Source organism: Elgaria multicarinata, chromosome 6 (genome assembly GCF_023053635.1).
Source record: "Elgaria multicarinata webbii isolate HBS135686 ecotype San Diego chromosome 6, rElgMul1.1.pri, whole genome shotgun sequence".
Classification (NCBI taxonomy): domain Eukaryota; kingdom Metazoa; phylum Chordata; class Lepidosauria; order Squamata; family Anguidae; genus Elgaria; species Elgaria multicarinata.
In genome coordinates this window covers 82,562,252-82,581,156 of record NC_086176.1, presented here as the reverse complement: position 1 = coordinate 82,581,156, position 18,905 = coordinate 82,562,252, and the positions used below count along the sequence as shown (strand labels likewise).

The 18,905-nt window shown below is 41.6% G+C and overlaps 1 protein-coding gene across 1 annotated transcript in view; it reads left to right on the top strand.

Annotated features, from left to right (window-relative positions):
- Positions 1-18,905, top strand: part of MRPS27 (mitochondrial ribosomal protein S27) — a 56,064-nt gene that overhangs the window by 3,453 nt on the left and 33,706 nt on the right. The window contains exons 3-4 of the mRNA XM_063127934.1: positions 9,040-9,110; positions 11,651-11,709. Coding sequence (XP_062984004.1) covers positions 9,040-9,110; positions 11,651-11,709 — 130 coding nt within the window. The remainder of the gene's footprint in view (positions 1-9,039; positions 9,111-11,650; positions 11,710-18,905) is intronic.

Below are 18,905 nucleotides of genomic sequence, written 5' to 3'. Positions count from 1 at the left end.
GTGTCTACTATTACCACAATAACTGTTAATGAGTTCATTATTACATTTAAAATATGTTCATCCCACCACTCTAATCCTCTAAGGCAGTTTACAGTAACATAAATACAATAAACTGCTATTTAAACATGTTACGTTAATACACCAATATAAATTTATTTCCCCCACAAATTGAAGTAGAAAACTAGGCAGTAAAATCCCATAGAATGCTAAAAGGTGATGCCTTCAGCAACATTTTAATGTAATTGTGAAAGAAAAAAAATGGTTGAATTCCTAGGAGACAAGCACCCAAGTCCGGATTCTGCAATGACTGAGGGCCCAAGAATGGAAGCTAGGATAAATAAGTAGACATGGACAGTGGAGGCTGGTGGCTCCGATGTCGTTGGGGCAGTGAATCTGCTGCAGGTTTCAGTCAGAACCAGTGAGAACTCTAAAAGAGCTGTTCAAGTTGCACCTTGGATAGCAACTTTAGAAACTAGACTGGAATCTGCAATGGATTCACCTCCTCACTAACATTGGAGCCACCAGCCTCCACTGGACGTGGAATGACTAGGTCATGCCTCAACACGCAAGCTTGGCTGAAATGTCGGGCCCTGTCCATTTTCAAGCAGCCATCCTGCAGTGCCCCCGACTTGAACGCCAGGTGGCACTGCTGTCTTTGAATGGCGACAGTGATCTCTCAGGGAAACATCATTGCTGCACATATAATGGAGATAATCTGTGTGTGTTTTCATGGGCGGTGGGGAGAAGTGTTGATGTCCTATGTGAAAATCATATAAGAATACATGTTGCTGTGCTTCCGTGTGTTGGGAAACCGCTGTGCGTTTTTTCTTATTGAGAGGGAAAGGTGTTCGAAGTAGCCCTGAATTCGGACAAGTTTTCCCTTACGGTTTTCCCTTCTGTCCACAGCGATAACAGTTAAAGCCTAGATTTTGCCACTCTTTTAAAGAACATTAAAATGAGCTGTGATTCCGAAATACCCTTGTGATTACACAGCAGGTTTATTAAATTTTGTTTATTATTACAAAATTTGTAATTTTGCATTGCTGCTGTTTTTTTCTGGTTGAGCTTTTATATTGTATTTTATATTATGGTTTTATACTGTTGTTTTATACTTTGAATGGTTTTAATTTTTGTGAACCGCCCAGAGAGCTCCGGCTATTGGGTGGTATATTATTATTATTATTATTATTATTATTATTATTATTATTATTTATATAGCACCATCAATGTACATGGTGCTGTACAGATAACACAGTAAATAGCAAGACCCTGCCGCATAGGCTTACAATCTAATAAGTTGTAGTAAACAATAAAGAGGGAAGGAGAATGCAAACAGGCACAGGGAAGTGTAAACAGGCACCGGGTAGGGTGAAGCTAACAGTATAGAGTCAGAACAAACTCAATATTTGAAGGCTATAGGGAAAAGAAAAGTTTTTAGCTGAGTTTTAAAAGCAGTGATTGAGTTTGTAGTTCTCAAGTGTTCTGGAAGAGCGTTCCAGGCGTAAGGGGCAGCAGAAGAAAAAGGACGAAGCCGAGTAAGGGAAGTGGAGGTCCTTGGGCAGGCGAGAAGCATGGCATCAGAGGAGCGGAGAGCCCGAGCGGGGCGATAGTGTGAGATGAGAGAGGAGAGATAGGCAGGAGCTAGACCGTGAAGAGCTTTGAAGGTCAGCAGGAGAAGTTTATATTGGATTCTGGAGTGAATTGGAAGCCAATGAAGAGATTTCAGAAGTGGAGTGACATGGTCAGAGCGGCGGGCCAGGAAGATGATCTTAGCGGCAGAGTGGTGGACAGAGACCAGCGGACTGATGTGAGACGAGGGAAGGCCAGAGAGAAGAAGGTTGCAGTAGTCCAGCCGAGAGATAACCAGTGCGTGAACGAGAGTCTTGGCAGAAGAGACAGACAAAAATGGTCGAATCCTGGCAATATTATATAGGAAGAAACGACAGGATTTAGCTACTGCCTCGATGTGAGGAGTAAAGGAGAGCGAGGAGTCAAATATAAAGCCAAGACTACGAGCTTCCTTGACCGGAGTAAGCGTAACATCGTTGACAGTAAGAGAGAATGAGAGGTGAGGAGAAGGTTTAGGAGGAAAAACAAGCAATTCAGTCTTTGCCATGTTAAGTTTCAAACGACGATGAAGCAGCCAGGCTGAGATATCTGAAAGACATGCCGAGATACGATCGTGAACATCTGGAGAAAGTTCCGGAGATGAAAGATATAATTGTGTATCATCGGCATACAGGTGATATTGGAGGCCGTGAGATTGAATAAGCTTGCCCAAGGGCAGCATGTATAGAGAGAACAACAACGGGCCAAGCACCGAGCCTTGCGGAACCCCAACTGAAAGGGGAAAAGAGGAGGACGAGCTGCCGTTAGCCGACACGCTGAAAGAGCGACCCTCTAGATAGGAGGCGAACCAGTTATAGACAGAGCCACAGAGTCCAAGGTCATGGAGGGAATCTAAGAGAAGATCGTGATCAACCGTGTCAAAGGCTGTGGTTAGATCAAGGAGAATAAGAACGGAATAATGGCCTTTAGACTTGGCAGTAAGAAGATCATTGGTGATCTTGGTAAGGGCTGTTTCAGTGGAATGCAAAGGACGGAAGCCAGATTGAAAGGGATCCAGAGCAGAGTTATTAGAGAGAAAGTCAAGACAACGAGAGTAGACCAGACGTTCCAGGATCTTTGAGACAAAGGGCAAGAGGGAGACAGGTCGGTAGTTAGACAGGGATAGTCGATCAAGAGTGGGTTTTTTGAGAATGGGAGAGACTGTAGCATGTTTAAAAGCAGAAGGAAATGAACCAGAGGACAGAGAAGAATTAATGATGTGAAGCAAGGACGGGAGGATAGCGGGGATAAGATTAATAAAGACGCGAGAGGGAATCGGATCACGGGAACAAGTGGAAGGCTTCGACGAGCGCAGTATTTTAGACAGTTCATCAGCTGAGACCGAAGGGAACGCCGAGAGAGTTGAAGGAGGAACTGACAGGTGAGGGACAGGAGCTGGAAGCGGAGCAGAGTTGGCTAGATCTGAGCGTATAGTTTGGATTTTAGCATTGAAGAAAGAGGCAAAGTCGTTGGCAGACAGAGAGGCGGGGAGAGATGGCGGATTAGGCTTCAGAAGAGAATTGAAGGACGCGAAGAGCCGCTGAGGGTGCTTAGCATTTGACTGGATCAACGTTGAGTAGTGCTGCTGTTTGGCCAGTGAAATGGCAGAAGAGAAAGAGGAGAGAACAAATTTGTAGTGGACAAAGTCCGCCCAGTCCTTGGTCTTACGCCACAGGCGTTCGGCTGCCCGGGAACAAGAGCGAAGGTAGCGGAGGAAAGAGGTGAGCCACGGTTGGGGTTGAGAGGGGCGAACTATCCGAGTTGTAGATGGAGCAAGATTATCAAGAGTTGAAGATAAGGAGGAGTTAAAGGAGGAGACGGCTGAGTCCAAGGAGACGGCTGTGTAGACAGAAGGAAGAGAGGAGGCTAAAGACTGAGAAAAAGCCTCATAGTTGATAGAATGCAGGTCACGACAAGGGCGTGAAGCGGGACGTGAAGGAGGGGGATTGTGAGTGATATTGAAAGAGACTAGATGATGATCTGACAGAGGAAAGTCAGCAATAGAAAAGTCCAGGACAGAGCAGTTCCGAGTGAGGACAAGATCCAGACAGTGTCCAAGGGAATGTGTGGGTGCTTCAGAGCAGAGCTTAAGATCGTAAGAGGAAGATAAGGAGCGAAATCGTAGAGCTGCAGCATCGTGAGGGTCATCTACATGGATATTGAAGTCACCTAAGATCAGAGTAGGAGAGTTGTCAGAGAGGAGAAAGGACAGCCAAGAGTCGAGATCAGAGAGAAATTTAGAGGATGAGCCAGGGGGGCGGTAGAGAACTGCAACACGCAGTCGCAGCGGAGTGAAGAGTCTCACCACATGTGCCTCAAAGGAGGAGAAGCAGTGTGAAGGTGGAATGGAAAGAGGCTGGAACTGGCACAAACTCGATAATAAAAGACCCACACCACCACCTCGACCCTCTGGGCGACTCGAGTGAGAGAAAGAGAGTCCTCCAAGAGAGAGGGCAGCAAAGATGGCGGTATCATGGGCAGGAAGCCAGGTTTCAGTAAGAGCAAGGAGGTGGAGAGATCTAGAGAAGAACAAGTCCTGGATGACAGGGGCCTTGGAAGCAATAGAGCGACAGTTCCATAAGGAGCACGAGAAAGGCAGCTGTGAGGGGGGGAGACACCGAATAGGAACTAAGTTGGGAGAGATGAGCTTGGAGCGAGCCATAGGGAACAGATATGATGAGAAGGAATTAGGAGAAGAAATGGGGAGAGAGATAGCAAGTAGGCAGGGAAGTAAGACATGCGCAGGACGAGATTAGCCAGAACTAGCCTGGCCAAGACCAGTATCAGCAAGCAAGAAGGTAGGTACAGTGAAGTGCAGACAGCTGGGGTATGTTAAGGCAGTCACATTGCCAGACTAATAACTCGACAGTGCAGGAGAGCATGTCTTGTAGCAGAGGTGGTGAAGACCGGTCTGGGGCTGGGGTTCTACCTCTGAGGTAAAGAGTTCCGTTTGGCGGCTTCACGCCCACGGCTGAGAGCCACAGGCCGAGAACCCTTGTGCTTGCGCCGAAGGCTCGCGCCTCCAGCAAGCTGGAGACTCAAGTACCTGGAAGAGGCGAAGCACAGTCTCAAATTCAAAGTCACAGCGGCCAATCACAGTTCCCCAATAATCAGCTTCCCTGCTAGGCTTAATTGCATGTGCTCTGTTAACTGCTTCCCTGCCAACTGGAGAAATGTAATAAATAAATAAATAAATAAATATTAGTTTTGGGTATGTGTGTGTGGAGGGGAAGTCAGGATCAATCTAGGATTTGTTCCAGTGTTCTGCATTGTCAAAGGTGATGGAATGTACCAAAAAAAGGGTAAACAAAGTGATTAGCGGGGCTGAAGCAGCTGCGAGGGCTTTTTAGCTTAGAAAAATGGTGATTAGGGAGGGACATGATAGAAGTTTATAAACTTAAACATGGTGTAGAAAAAGTGGATAGAGAGAAGTTTTTCTTCCTCCGTCATAACACTGGAACCTGGGTCATCTAAAGAAGCTGAGTGGTGAGAAATTTAGACATCTTTAAAAGTGGATTAAACAAATTCATAGAGGATAAGGCTGTCAGTGGCTACTGGTCATAATGGCTATATAATCCCTCCTCCAGTATCAGATGCAGCATGCCTCTGACTACCAGTTACTGGGGGCACATAGTCACTTGCCCTGTTGCAAGTATCTTGTCCATATCATCAGGCCACAACAACTGAAATTTATCCACAAAATGGGGCAGGTGATAGAATCAGACCCCTCTACTGCCCCAAGTTCATTTTGGAGACCAGCGATTATGTCCTCGAACTGTGATGCAAAAAGATCACGGTGAATCATTGAGAGGTTCGCAGCTCCATTTATTGGAGAGGATATTAACAACCCTCGAACTACCTGAAAGACCTCTGCTGGATAGCTACTCGAGGACGCAACAGAGGCAGCAAAATAAACCTTTTTTACTGCCCACACCACCACACAATAGGCATGATTATGTGCTCTAAAGCGTCTTGGTCATCTTCACTTGGGAGTTTTATGCTATTTGCACTCTAGATGACATCCAGCCTGTTTCATTGTCCGCAGCTCCGCAGTAAACCAAGGAGCAGGGTGGTTTCGACAATGCTGAAGAGACCACTCAGGTGCAATTGGGTGGATGTCTCTCCTTAAAACATAGAAGTTTGCTACTTTACAGTGACACAGAGTGCCTTAATATAATATATTTATATGCGCATTATATTTTTTCTACATTCCCACTGACTACTAACATCCTTACAGAAGCTTCCAGCAAGCTACTGTTTTATCCTGGTGATTTTTATATTTTCCATTAGAAACTAAACTTGAGACCACTGAATTATTTCCACCAGGATACCAAGCAGCTATTTTACGACAACCCTTTATTGATTGGTGGTGACCTGAGTGAGATTTAAACCAGCAATTTTGGGGAGGTGAAAAGCTTTATCTCTTGTTACTAGTCCCCTGAGCCATCTGTTTGTAGAGAGCAGGAATTTTAATCTCCACGGACAGTTTTAAGGTGAATTTCATCAATAGGCAATACTAGATCTCATTATTTTGGAAGGTAATTCTTCGTGACTGGATAGATGCCACTCTGAATTTAGAATTAGTTAGAGCTTTCTCTAGTTGATTCATGATATTTCCATACTACCTTGAGTCATTTGGATTATTGCACATTTGAGCTATCTTTTCTATTGGGCAGTATAAAACTTAAGCAAAGTTCATTATACTAACAGTAGGGATGGTTGAGAAATTTGATATTTGAGTATTGCTGTACCTGATTCCCCAATCTTGGACTAATGTGGAGGTCAGAACTTAGCTATCCACTGGATTTCACACTGGTGAATGTTGCAACATAGCTCTCGACAGAGAAAGTATTTTGAGAGAAAATACACATGTATTTTGAGAGAAATACACATTTTTATTTTGGGAGATTTTTTTTAAAAAATGCAGATCATTGCAGGAATGCAGTGGATAAAAACATGTAAAAGTAACACAGATTGGAAATGGAGATTTGCCTATCTAAGTAAGAACAAAACAAATAAGGCTCAGTGGGACTTACTTCTGAGTCAGTATGAATAAGATCAGGTGAGTAATAATACCTTCTGAGCTAGGCAAATAGCTTGCCACAAAACCTCTGCACACAGCTGTGTTTGGACTTAAAAGCTGGTAAAATTGTTTGTGAGCTTATATATATCTATATATTTCTGCTAGATTGCCTTTTAGTAGGCATGCTGTTTTGTTGATTTATTATTTCAATTTGTAAGCTGCTTTTCAATTTTAAATTCCCGAAGCAGCATACAAAAAGTTAAAACAGTGAATGATAAACAATAAAATAATACAGCCATAAAAAGAGCTGCAATAAAAGACATTTGAAAACATGTAGGAGACTATATAAGCACAAACAACCAGATATCAACAACTTAAAAAGCTTGACCCCCACAAAAATATTTTACTACTCTTTTAAAAGAATAAAGGATATGGATTTCATGAGGTTCTCTCCAAAGAGAGTTCCAGAAGGCAGGAGCCAAATACGGAGAAAATAGTATTTCTATTAGAGGGCAATGTGGTGTAGTGGTTAGAGTGTTGGCCTGGGACTTGGGAGTCCCCACTTGGCTACGAACAAGAAACTGATTCTCAGTGTAACCACAAAGGTTTCTGTGGGGATAAAATGAAGAGGTTGAGGATGCTGCTTTGAGCTCCTTGGAAGAAAAGGCAGGATATAAATGTAATAATGCTGGGAATTGTAGGACTATATTCTGTCTAAATATGGATGGAATTGTGCCCTAATGAATCTAGCTGTTACGTATGCATCTGACAAAAAGGCGAAACGAGAGCATCTTTCCCCTACTGGTAACACCTCGTGACATAAGGCAGTATCCAACAATGTCGTTCTGCAAACTCAAATAGTGCTAGTGGATTTCCACCAAATATTCCCATTGTGCAAGTGGTTGTGTATTATGCTTGCGCAAGAGTAACGCGCAACTGTTTGCACATGCATAATGCACAACTGGTTGTGCTAGTGTAATGTGAAGCTGATTGTGCAGTCATGCCTGCTCAAATATGACTTTAGTTGGGTTCTTTTCTTGCAGTATTGTTACACTGTCAGTTAACCTGATTTCTGTTTCCTAATTTTAAAGCATTAATTACCTCTTTTTCTCCTTTTTTTTTTTAATGGAGCTTTTCATGATATGGTTGATGGATCTGTGTCATACCAGGGCAAAAGCTCTGGCAAAGATTTCCCGACTCCATGACCCATTGTGGACATCATGATAACCCACTCCTTTTAAAATTATGGGTTGTCATGAGAGGCAAGCAGCTGGTTATGGGTTGTCATGAGAGGCAATCCCTGGGTTGTTTAGTGAACCTGGATCTCACTGGGACCAGTGGTTCTGGCTACCAGCTGAAGCGAATCGTAGGATCTTACCCATGAATTGAATGAAACCTTCAAGCAGTCATAATATCAAATACAGTAATGTTATGCATGAAAGGTTAGAATGATTAGAAGCTTTGCTATGGCTTGCTATTGAAGGGGTCAATACAAAAATCTCAGTTCCTGCATTTGGAATAAGTTATGCAAATTAGAGGTAATTCAAGTTTTTATCTTGCTAATTTGGATACATGTTTGAGTCTGTAGCCAAACTAAAAGTCATAATTATCCATGCTTTGTTTCCGTGGCGTGGGTGGCGGTATTGATTTCGGGAACCAGAAGGTTTGACCATATAACACCTGCTCTGGTCCGCTTGCACTGGCTGCCTGTATGTTTCCGAGCCCAATTCAAGGTGCTGGTTTTGACCTATAAAGCCTTACACGGCTTGGGACCACAATACCTGACGGAATGCCTCTCCCGACGTGAATATACCCGGTCACTATGTTCAACATCTAAGGTCTTCCTCCGGGTGCCTACTCCGAGAGAGGCTCGGAGTGTGGCAACGAGGGATAGGACCTTTTCGGTGGTGGCCCCCAGACTATGGAATGATCTCCCTGACGAGGCTCGCCTGGCACCAACGCTGCTATCTTTCTGACGCCGGGTTAAGACTTTCCTCTTTGCCCAAGCATATGGCGGCACATCTTAATCACCCACATGTTTAGTTTTTTAACAGTTTTTAATGCTCTATGTGTGTATGTTCTCTGTTTTAGAATTTTAAATTTTGTATACTTGTTTTTAATCTCAATTTTAGAATTTCTGTAAACCGCCCAGAGAGCCCTGGCTATGGGAGCGGTATATAAATGCAATAAATAAATAAATAAATAAATATGAAGGCAGTTTCTGCTGTTGGTATTGCTGGTGTGAGGAGAATGCCACATTTCCATTGCAAATAGAAATGGAGCCTTACTTGTCTCTTAGTCCAGATTGCTGAATAACTGTGCTCGCATTTCTTTGTGTCCATCCGTCCCCCTCACCCCCAGTAATATTAATTAGTGAGAATTGAAGCTTTTAATTTATTTTTCTACAGTTGATTTGGCCAGTTTGATGGACAGAACTTATGAAAGAAAGCTTCCAGTCAGCTCTTTAACTATATCTCGGGTAAGAAACTTCAGTTTGAATAAAACAAAAGTCATCACTGAACAGGAGATTTTTTAACTGCAACGTTTTTGCTGTATTACTAAATGTACATTATTGCTTTAATCAGACACTGGATAAGCATTTTGCCGAGGGCACGATGGTAGTCATTGAAGGGCCTGTGCAGATCAGTTGAGGTGATTTGGCCTTGGTATAAATTTGCCTTCTCTCTAATCTCTAGTCTCAGGCTTTGTTATTATTTTTTAATCTTCGTTATTCATCCAACTATTGAGCTGACCTTCCCTGGACATAGCATTAATGCTTTGTAGAACAAGCTCCACTTCCTAATTCCCTCAGGCCTACCGATAAGAGTTTGAGTTCCAAAATGTCAATAAACTATTGCTGGCATGTAAGGGGTCACATGTGTGTCAATATCACATTAAGGCACTCTTCTAAATTGGATTTTTTTTTTTGAGATGTAAATGTCTAAAAAAGAGCATCATAGCCTTATGAGGCCAGATGTGAATACATGAGGATATTTATGGTTGCTTATTATTTGTAATGTCCAAGCTAGGGGTGGCGACAGCCGACAGAAAGCTCTGGCGTGGGCTGGTCCATGAAGTCACGAAGAGTTGGAAACGACTGAACAAATAAACAACAAAAACAAGTGTAATAGGCACTATTCAGTTGATAGATTAACAACCGGTGGCTTCATAGAGTACTCTATTGCCTACCTTTCAACCCCAGCCTCTGGCAGGTTAAAATTAGGGGACATAATGTGTTAGAATAGGTACCCTGGGATACTATAACAGGAATAGAGGAAATTGCCTTACATTGGGTGAGGAAGTTTGTCCAGCTAGTCCAGAATTGTCTACTTTGGGAGCGACTCCCCAGGATTTTGGGTAGATTCTTTCACATCACGTTCTACGTCATTCTTCAAACTGAAGATGCCAGGGATTGAATGTAGTATGTGCTGTACCACTGAGCTATGGGACTTTACCCTTAAAGGGCACCTATATTGGGGGTAGGCAAACTGGTGCTCTCCAGATGTTTGGACTACCACTTCTGTAATCCCCAGTCAACATGGCCAATAGTCACAGATTCTGGGAGTCATAGTCCAAAACATCTGGCGGGCATCAGGTTGCCTACCTGGCCAGTTGTTGATATTCTTATCTTCATTGTATGTTTGTCCCCCTGCCTTCTTTTAAATTGCTTCTACTGTTGTCCATAAGGAAATGTGATGGAAGAAAGTTCCATAGGTCAGCTGGGTGTTGTGTGAAAAAGTGTTTATTTAAAAAACAAAAACAGAACATGCAGTTTGTTTATTTAATTGGGTGTTCTCTAATTCCAATATCATGTCAACGAGGAAGCAGCTGCTCCCTGTTTGACTTCTTCCAGTCCAGTGGTAATTATATATAGTTCAATATTCTGCTTTCATGCGGAACTAGACATATGCCCTTAAGCCCCAAAGCTGAGAGGAGGGACAATTGTTCTTCAGTAACACCCAGGGACGTGAGAGCAGGTGGCTGTTGCCCTGCCCCTGACAGATACTGTGAAATAGGGGTCCACCTACCTACCAAGAGATCATTGGCTAGGGAGAAGAGCTAACTCGATGCTGATTTATTCACACACAAACATCTTCTGGGATCCTTTGAGACTGACCATCTTCAGTGGATAGTTCTTGTGAAGTATGATGGCTGGGCGCCACTGTCTTCCTCACTTCATTGTGTTCTGGATGACTCTGGATAGAAAGAGACCATTACCCTATCTAATGTCAGGCCTGCTCTGTTCTGGCTCACTCCCAATAGGGTGAGGTGTGTAACTTGTGGCCATCCAGTGTTTAGGCCTAGAACTCTTATCAGCCCTAGCCAGGGTGGAAACCCAAAAATAGACCAGTGAAGTCTGAGCATGCTCAGTACCAACAGAATGCTTACTGATTGTTTTGGGGGAACCGAGAAATGGCATGGAGTCCTGGAAAAGGGCTTGATTTACTGGCTGGCTGGAACCCTGAACAGCAGTAGTACTACATTGCAGTAATTTGCTGGAGCTTCCACCTGATCCATGTCTAGTGTTGAATTCAATGCTTGCCTCCAGGCCCAGTCATTACTACAGTTTCTTGGTATTCTTGAATCCCTATTAACTGTTAATCAACTGAAGGTGTTATGTTAATAATTTCATCTGTATGCCAGATTAAAACTGGTTCAGGAAAGGTTCAGCATATGCCCCAATTGTGACTGAATGGGTTGTGTTCAATTACATATTTCAAAGATGTTTGATGATCCAGTTAACCAGCAGGTCTTTGGGCATGTGTATTGAACACAGATATGTTCACATTTAGACACTTATTGAACCATTCAAAATATCAGTTCGGTATACACAGATCTGTGGAATGGTTACTTCTTGACTTATGCATGCAAAGCCTGTTACTTAGATAATTTTAACAAACTTTGGTTGTTTGTGATTTTAAAAAATAATAAATTAAAGCGATGGTTGTTTCATGCATAATGTCTTAGGCTCCATTGTACTTTATGAGCTGATCATCTCTAAGACCTTTTCTCCTTTAGTTTATAGACAACATTTCTTCACGGGACCAAGTGGATCAAGCTGAATATTATCTTTACAAGTAAGCAACCTTTTTGATTTCGTAATTTTTATTTATGAGGTCAAGATGTCAAGAATATTCAATATATGCTGTGCTTCCAGCTCTTGGTCAGGATCAGTTAAGTGTTTCTTTCAAATATATAGCACATTATCATATAATTGTGGCACAAAGGCAGTTGGGTCTCCTGTTTCTGTGTAGGATTTTCAGGGCTTTGGAGGGGCTGTCATGTTACTGCCATGGGGAGGAGGAGGTAGGGAAATCCACTTCCACCAGTGCCGTTGGTCCAGCAAAAATTTGGGTCCAACCCCAACTGTACAGACTGCTTTATTTTATTTTATTTGTCCTGACAATGCTGCTGCAAGGGAGACCATTTCTATTCCTGTTTTACCAAGAGGGAACCATAGTGCAAAGAGAAATGGCATGCTTAAGGCTGAGGACTGATTGATATGATGCCTCAGTCAAACTCTTTCTTCCATTCTACATGTATGGGTTTAGGTGTAAATGTAGTTGGTTACTACTAACGAAGGTAATTCAGCGTTTTTCTTTTAAAAGAATCTGGTACATTTAAGCCCACTGAATGGCATTTATTTCCTGCAGTTATTTTGTTTGTTTATTTAAGGATATTTTTACCCCATTTCCCCCCCTCCAAAATTCATTCAAAGCAGCATACAAAATATAAAACAATAACTAATCATTAAAACTTATTAGTAAGTTAAAAGACGCAACAAAAGTATACAAGCACACACACACACACACAATGAGCAATGAAATTAAACAGCAGGGAATTCTAACCGCTTGCTAGGTGAAATGTATCATGTTAGCCACTTAAGCCAAACACTAATAAAGCTGCCACCTTACAATAGCAAAATAACCTAATAATTGTCTTGCTGGATCATAGAATCATAGAGTTAGAAGGTCCTCAAAAGTCATCTAGTCTGACTTCCTGCTATAGTATCGCTGATAGGTTGGCATCCAGACAAAGGTTTTGTCTAATTCAGCATTCTATTTTGAACACCAGGCAACTCAGTATATCTAGGAAGCTCACAAGCAGTCTTTTCTTAGCATTTGTGCACGAAAGCTTCTGTACATGAGCTCTCTATTTAGCTTTCATGCCAAATAGTTGATAGACTTCTTCCCCGTAATTTATCTAATCCCATTGCCACACTTTTTAGGGTTGCTTACCCTTTAAAAACAGAAATGTGCTGATCTTTCATTGCCAAATGTCAAAGGCTGTGTGAAAGAGTAGTTTCTAGTAAAAGTAAGAATTCCAGCACCAGGGAAAGATTGTGATGAATAACAGTTGACTTAGTAATCAAAGATTTCAGTATCTTGCTGGTTTGGACCTGAGAGACAGTCTTCATTCACATATTATCTCAGCATCAGAAACATGTAATTATTGTTGCATTATTAGCTAGCCTGCTTATGTAGTAACAGCTGGGAAATGGGGTTTAGAAGTCGTAGAAAGGTCAGAATAGCTGGAAAACACAGATGGCGACCAAGATGGTACAGTCAGCATGGCTGGCAAACTGCCTACAACAGGTATTCTAAAATAACTATGATTGTAACGAAAGCAAACACCAAAATAATATACAAGTGAAACATGCACTCCACTTTTTTTTTATTTGTAAGTTTGATCAGCTGTTTGGACTTTTGTTTCATGAAGAACTTAAGATTTTACAGCTTTCCTGTATTACTTAGGCACTTGAAGTGAAGGGACACCGTTACAAGGGACTACTAAGTGGGCAGAAGGAGAGATGGGGCCTATGAGTACAGAGTAGAAATTAGATTTATGGAAATGATTGTGGCATATTGGCCAGGTCTTGCATGGAGAAGTTTGGAGGGGAACCATCTGTGGGAGTAGAAGGGGACAGTGATATTTCATTGTCCATTACCCCCAATATTCTGGAACTGTGCCTGCTTGGAAGGCTAATTACAAGGCAAGCTGAGCACCAACTGGCAAGTGGAAAGATTTTTTTTATAAGTGTTAATTGGTCAATTTTCAGTATTGTGATCTGCTCAGCCATCTCACGAATAGTGTTTCAACTTCACTATAGTTTATTTTAATATGATACATTTCCTTCTGCTTGAAACTAGCATATTTCCCCTGTATTGTAATACCACTTTGCAATGAGCTTTTGGTATGATTAACTACTTTTTAAAAATAAAACAAAATGAGTACAACAAAGAGGAAAAGAAGACTCATTTTTACATGCATAGCTATACTGGTGTGACTCTGACAAACACAGACATCGCACATTGTGATTGGCTGCAGCTTCCTTTTCAGTGTACACTTTGTGGAAAATTAGCCTTTGCTAATGACTCCACACCTCATAATGTCCAACTTTTTAAAAATTGGTACCTCAAACAAATGAATCCATGCTGGATTAATTTTTTTAACCTACTAACTTTCCTTCATTCTTCCAGTACAGAATGTCAGTGTACGGTTTGCTTCCTGCCAACATTGCTTACTGTATTAATTGAAAAAGTGTTTATGTAAGATGGCAAATGTTGAATCATTCATACAAACAGATTCCAAAATGCCTGTATGGAAAGGAGGAAGATATATAAAATATCTTTTAGAAATTGATATTTGACTTCTTTGGGTGGCATCTGATGAGCACTTTGCTATATCATTTATTGATATGTGACTTTCTATTCCACTATTTATTTATTTATTTATTGCATTTTTATACCGCCCATTAGCTGGGACAAAATGTCTAAAGTTTCCTCTCCAGCATTCTTGTGCTGCTTTTAATAAACGAAAAACACTGAAAAGTTCCATGTTTCCCAGTGATAACGCAACAATAAATATAAGTAGTTTTGCCCTTTCATATATGGCCTCAATTTAAAAGTAAAGCAGTGTGTGGAAATGCACAGTGAGAGTCACATGCCAAAGAAAAAGAACAGTGTAGAAAGATACTTCTCAGGTTTGTATAACACAGTATGATATTTATAGAATACAGTTTGTCACCCTTTCCTCAGTGGCTGTTCACTCAATTTTTAGAAATTCGCTTGAAGAGTAAGTAGAGCAGTAATGAAATGAGTTATTGTAATACATTTTGTATAACACATCTGGCCATAAAAGAGGGAGAGGAGAGTATGGCTTTCCACTGACATAGGGGATGATCTAATCCAGTTTTCCCCTATATTTCCTCCAATATGGATTGGGCCCCTAGTTTATGAGTGGGAGCTGGGGGACTTTGAAACCCATCCCCTGCCCCCATTGTGGGCCCAATCTGGATCAAGGGCCCTACATCTGCCGTTTCTATTGCAAAATAGTGATCCATTTGCTGTTATCAGAAATTTGGTTATCAATAATACCAGCCCACCTTCCTACCAGCAGCATGACACATATCTCTCTGTCACATGTGCTTGTTCCAAAATTTAGACAACATTGCTTACTGTCTTTCTCAATCGCACAACCTTTATTTCTCGTGCTCAGGTGATTATACACCCAAGATGACCCTGCTTTCGTCTTTTCCCTTTTAAAGAGGTGTCCCAGCACCTGATCCTGTATCATAGGAAGAAAGGTGTTGCCAGCGCTAATAACCAAAGAGGCAGATGGAGCTAATTGTATGACAATTTATTGTTAGAGCCCCATTACCTCTTGGGTACAATCTAGGCTGTGTAATATTGTTCAGTACAATAAGGCTTTTGAAATTAATTACATATTCATGCTAAGTCTGAAGTGTGACTGCAGTATTGAGCTGTAGTACAGCTTGAAGGTGGAGCTATCTTGGGTGCATCATTAATCAGAGTGGCTGATTTTGGTAACATATTCATGATGGTTTTTCAAGAGTGAGGTGTTGTTGGTTCTCTCTCCTCTCCCCCCGCCCTCAGCCGCTCAGTATTCCCCCGTGTGGGATACCACAAACATCATGAGCTTCAGATCCATGTGTTCTCAGTCTGTGTTTGAAATGTAAAATAAGCATGACTTGAATTGTCAACAGTATACATTTTTAATACAAGGCCCTCATTTATTTTTCTTGACATTTCGTCGCATCCATTATATTTCTGACATTTTTCAATTGGTGCTATGCTGGGGGCCGACACACACAGTGGAATATGGTTGTCATAGTGAAGAATTAGGAGATCAAGTGGGTAAAGCAAAGAGTACAGCAGCAGCTGCCTGGTATCACAGTAATGAGGGGCAGAGGATGGGAAAAGATGCCATAATACTAGGGTTTAAATTAAAAGAATGTAGCATGAGATGAAAATGTGGACTACATTTTGGACTAATGGCAGAGCCATGTCTTCCCAATTATAGGTTCAACAGCAAAGAATTGATGTTAGTATTTTAAAATTATTTATAAATGGAGACTTTCATTTCATTTATAAATGGAGACAATCAAATAGATGCAATACAACTGGTAAAAGAGGTGGGGGAGGGAGCTCAGGGAAACACGCAAATTCAAGCACCAATTTTTCGTAAAAGTTGCCATAAGCCTTGATACTCTCTTCCAGTTTTAAATAGTGCCTAACCACAAAGTAAGCAGCACAGATTTGATTGTCATACCACCTGGAAATAACAAAATTGAGCTCAAGAATTGGTGTGGGGTTTTTGAAATCAAAATATCAAAAGTAATGGGACATAAAAGTAATGGAAGGAGTAATAGTATTAGTAATGAACAATAACTCTTGTTATTTTGGGGCTTGGGGTTTCAAAACACTTTAGCTGTCCATTCTCATTCAAAGGAGGTGGGATTTTGGAAATAGCACTCCAATCCACCTCAAAAAGGCCCTGTTTTCTCTGCATACATACACCATGTTACCTTTTAGGAACTGTTTCAAGAGGAAAAGTCTGTTTCTAGTAACCCCATCCTCACTCTTTTTGTGCCCTTTGCGTAATTGCAGAAACAGCTGGCCATGTCACGCTTTTATGCTGTTAAAAAATGCGAGCAGTTTTCTGAGGCCTGGTTTTGAACGTTTTAGATGGGCACTTTTTATAGTGCATGAAGTGTTTTCAGTATGTGGATGTGATTAGTTAGTAGGGTGTCGTCTTGAACTTGTTTTCTTCCAGCTGTTGAACAGATACGTCTTCTCCTCTAATTGTGCAATGAACTCGCACTCAGAGTCGAAGGCTGCAGCAGAAAATGTTTCTTTGTTATTGTTAGGAATTGGTTAAGAACACTACAGAAATCTACAATGGCTCAAGGGGCAGAATGGGGGGGAAAGACCTGATTCTATCCTCTTTGCTATTGAGGCTGTATATTATTTCATTTGAGAAGAAATGTGGCTGACTAGCAAACCTGACCTTTAGGCTTAACTGAAAAGGCATGATGAGTTTTTTATTCGGTGCATTATGCAATTGCTGGTGTTTAAATAGTTTCCAAAGTATGAAGTTTAATAATTTAAATGTCTTCAATTTTTTAAAAAATGTGACACAAGTAACAAGGGAGAATATTCAAGCAAGTAACTCGCTGTAAATTAGACTGTATTGTGGTTGTGCTGGAACTGTGGAAAGCACCAGAGAATCTCTTATCAGGTTGCTATAGCAACAGCTCACTCCATCATTCTCTAGTGTTTTCCTGGGCCTATTGTAGTGTGTGTTCTAACACTAGGTTATTAAAGGAATTTGTATTCAGATCCAGGCATTTTCAACAGAATGAGCCCATAAGTATTTTTAAGGGAGAGAAATCTGTATTGAGTTTTTTCCTTTACTGTCAGTAGATTCTTTTAAAACAGGATAGATCTCAGTTTGGTTTCTTAAGCATTTCCTTGTCAAGATTTTGTTTTTTTAGCTGAATGATGAAAATAGTGCCAATTCTTTATTTGTATTATACATTCTGATGCTTTCCTCCACAAGCAGAGAGAGAATGGGAGGGAGACAGTATGGGAGAACAGCCCCAGGGAAACTAGTTTTAAAATGTTATTTCATTAGGTATACATCCCTGAACACTGACAGCAACAAAAGAGAAACATTGATCTCTTTTTCTTTCCTGTCTTCTGTCCTGTGAGGGTTTAAAAAAATAATAATCTGTATTTGGTCTTTTCTTAAACAAACAAACAAACAAAAAACCAGAACTCTACTGTCTGCCTAAGGAGGAACTACCGTATTTCTTCGATTCTAAGACGCCATCAATTCTAAGACGCACCCCATTTTTAGAGATGTTTATTTGGGAAAAAAGGGCATCTTGGAATCGAAGAAATACTTCCCTCACCGCCGAGCCAACCTCCTCCCCCCCTCCGCGCTTTCTTCTAATGGTTGTGTCCTTTTCTTTTTTCCCTCTGTGAGAGAAGAAACCGCTGTTTGCGCGGGAAGAAGGGGGGCGTTGAAACAAAGAGTAAACAATATTTTCGGGCGGGGAGAGAGAGGAGAAGACGTGATTAAGGAGCTAAAATGCTTAACTCTCCAGTCCCGCTCTTTACTTGTCTGTGCACCAGGGGACGACGACACGCGAGTAAGTCTCATGGAAATCGATGGGACTTACGAATAAATTTGACTAACAAAAAACCAGGCGCTTACCCTCCTCCTCGCTCGCATGGCTTGAGGCTGCTGCAGGAGCTTCCTCTTTTCCTCTTACCGTATTGCTTCGATTCTAAGACGCACTCCATTTTTAGAGCTGTTTATTTAGGGAAAAAAGTGCGTCTTAGAATCAAAGAAATACGGTAGTATGTTTTGCTCAAGGCTAGAGACAGATCAAGGCACTGGAAGCTGCTGTCTCCAAAGTCAGTGGACCGGTGAATCCACTCCGGGTTTCAGTCAGAACCAGTCAGAACTCTAAAGAGCTATCCAAAGAGCTATTGGCACTGGTTAGGCCTCATCTTGAATATTGTGTCCAGTTCTGGGCACCACATTTTAAGAAGGATGCAGACAAGCTGGAGGGGGTTCAGAGGAGGGCAACAAGGATGATCAGGGGTCTGGAAAACAAAGCCCTATGAAGACAGATGGAAAGAACTGGCATGTTTAGCCTTGAGAAGAGAAGGCTGAGGGGAGACATGATAGCACTCTTCAAATACTTGAAAGGTTGTCACACAGAGGAGGGCCAGGATCTCTTCTCAATCATCCCAGAGTGCAGGACACAGAATAATGGACTCAAGTTACAGGAAGCCAGATTCTGGCTGGACAACAGGAAAAACTTCCTGACTGTTACAGCAGTACGACAATGGAACGCATTACCTAGGGAGGTTGTGGGGTCTGCCACACTAGAGTCATTCAAGAGGCAGCTGGACAGCCATATGTTAGGGATGCTTTAAGTGGATTCCTGCATTGAGCA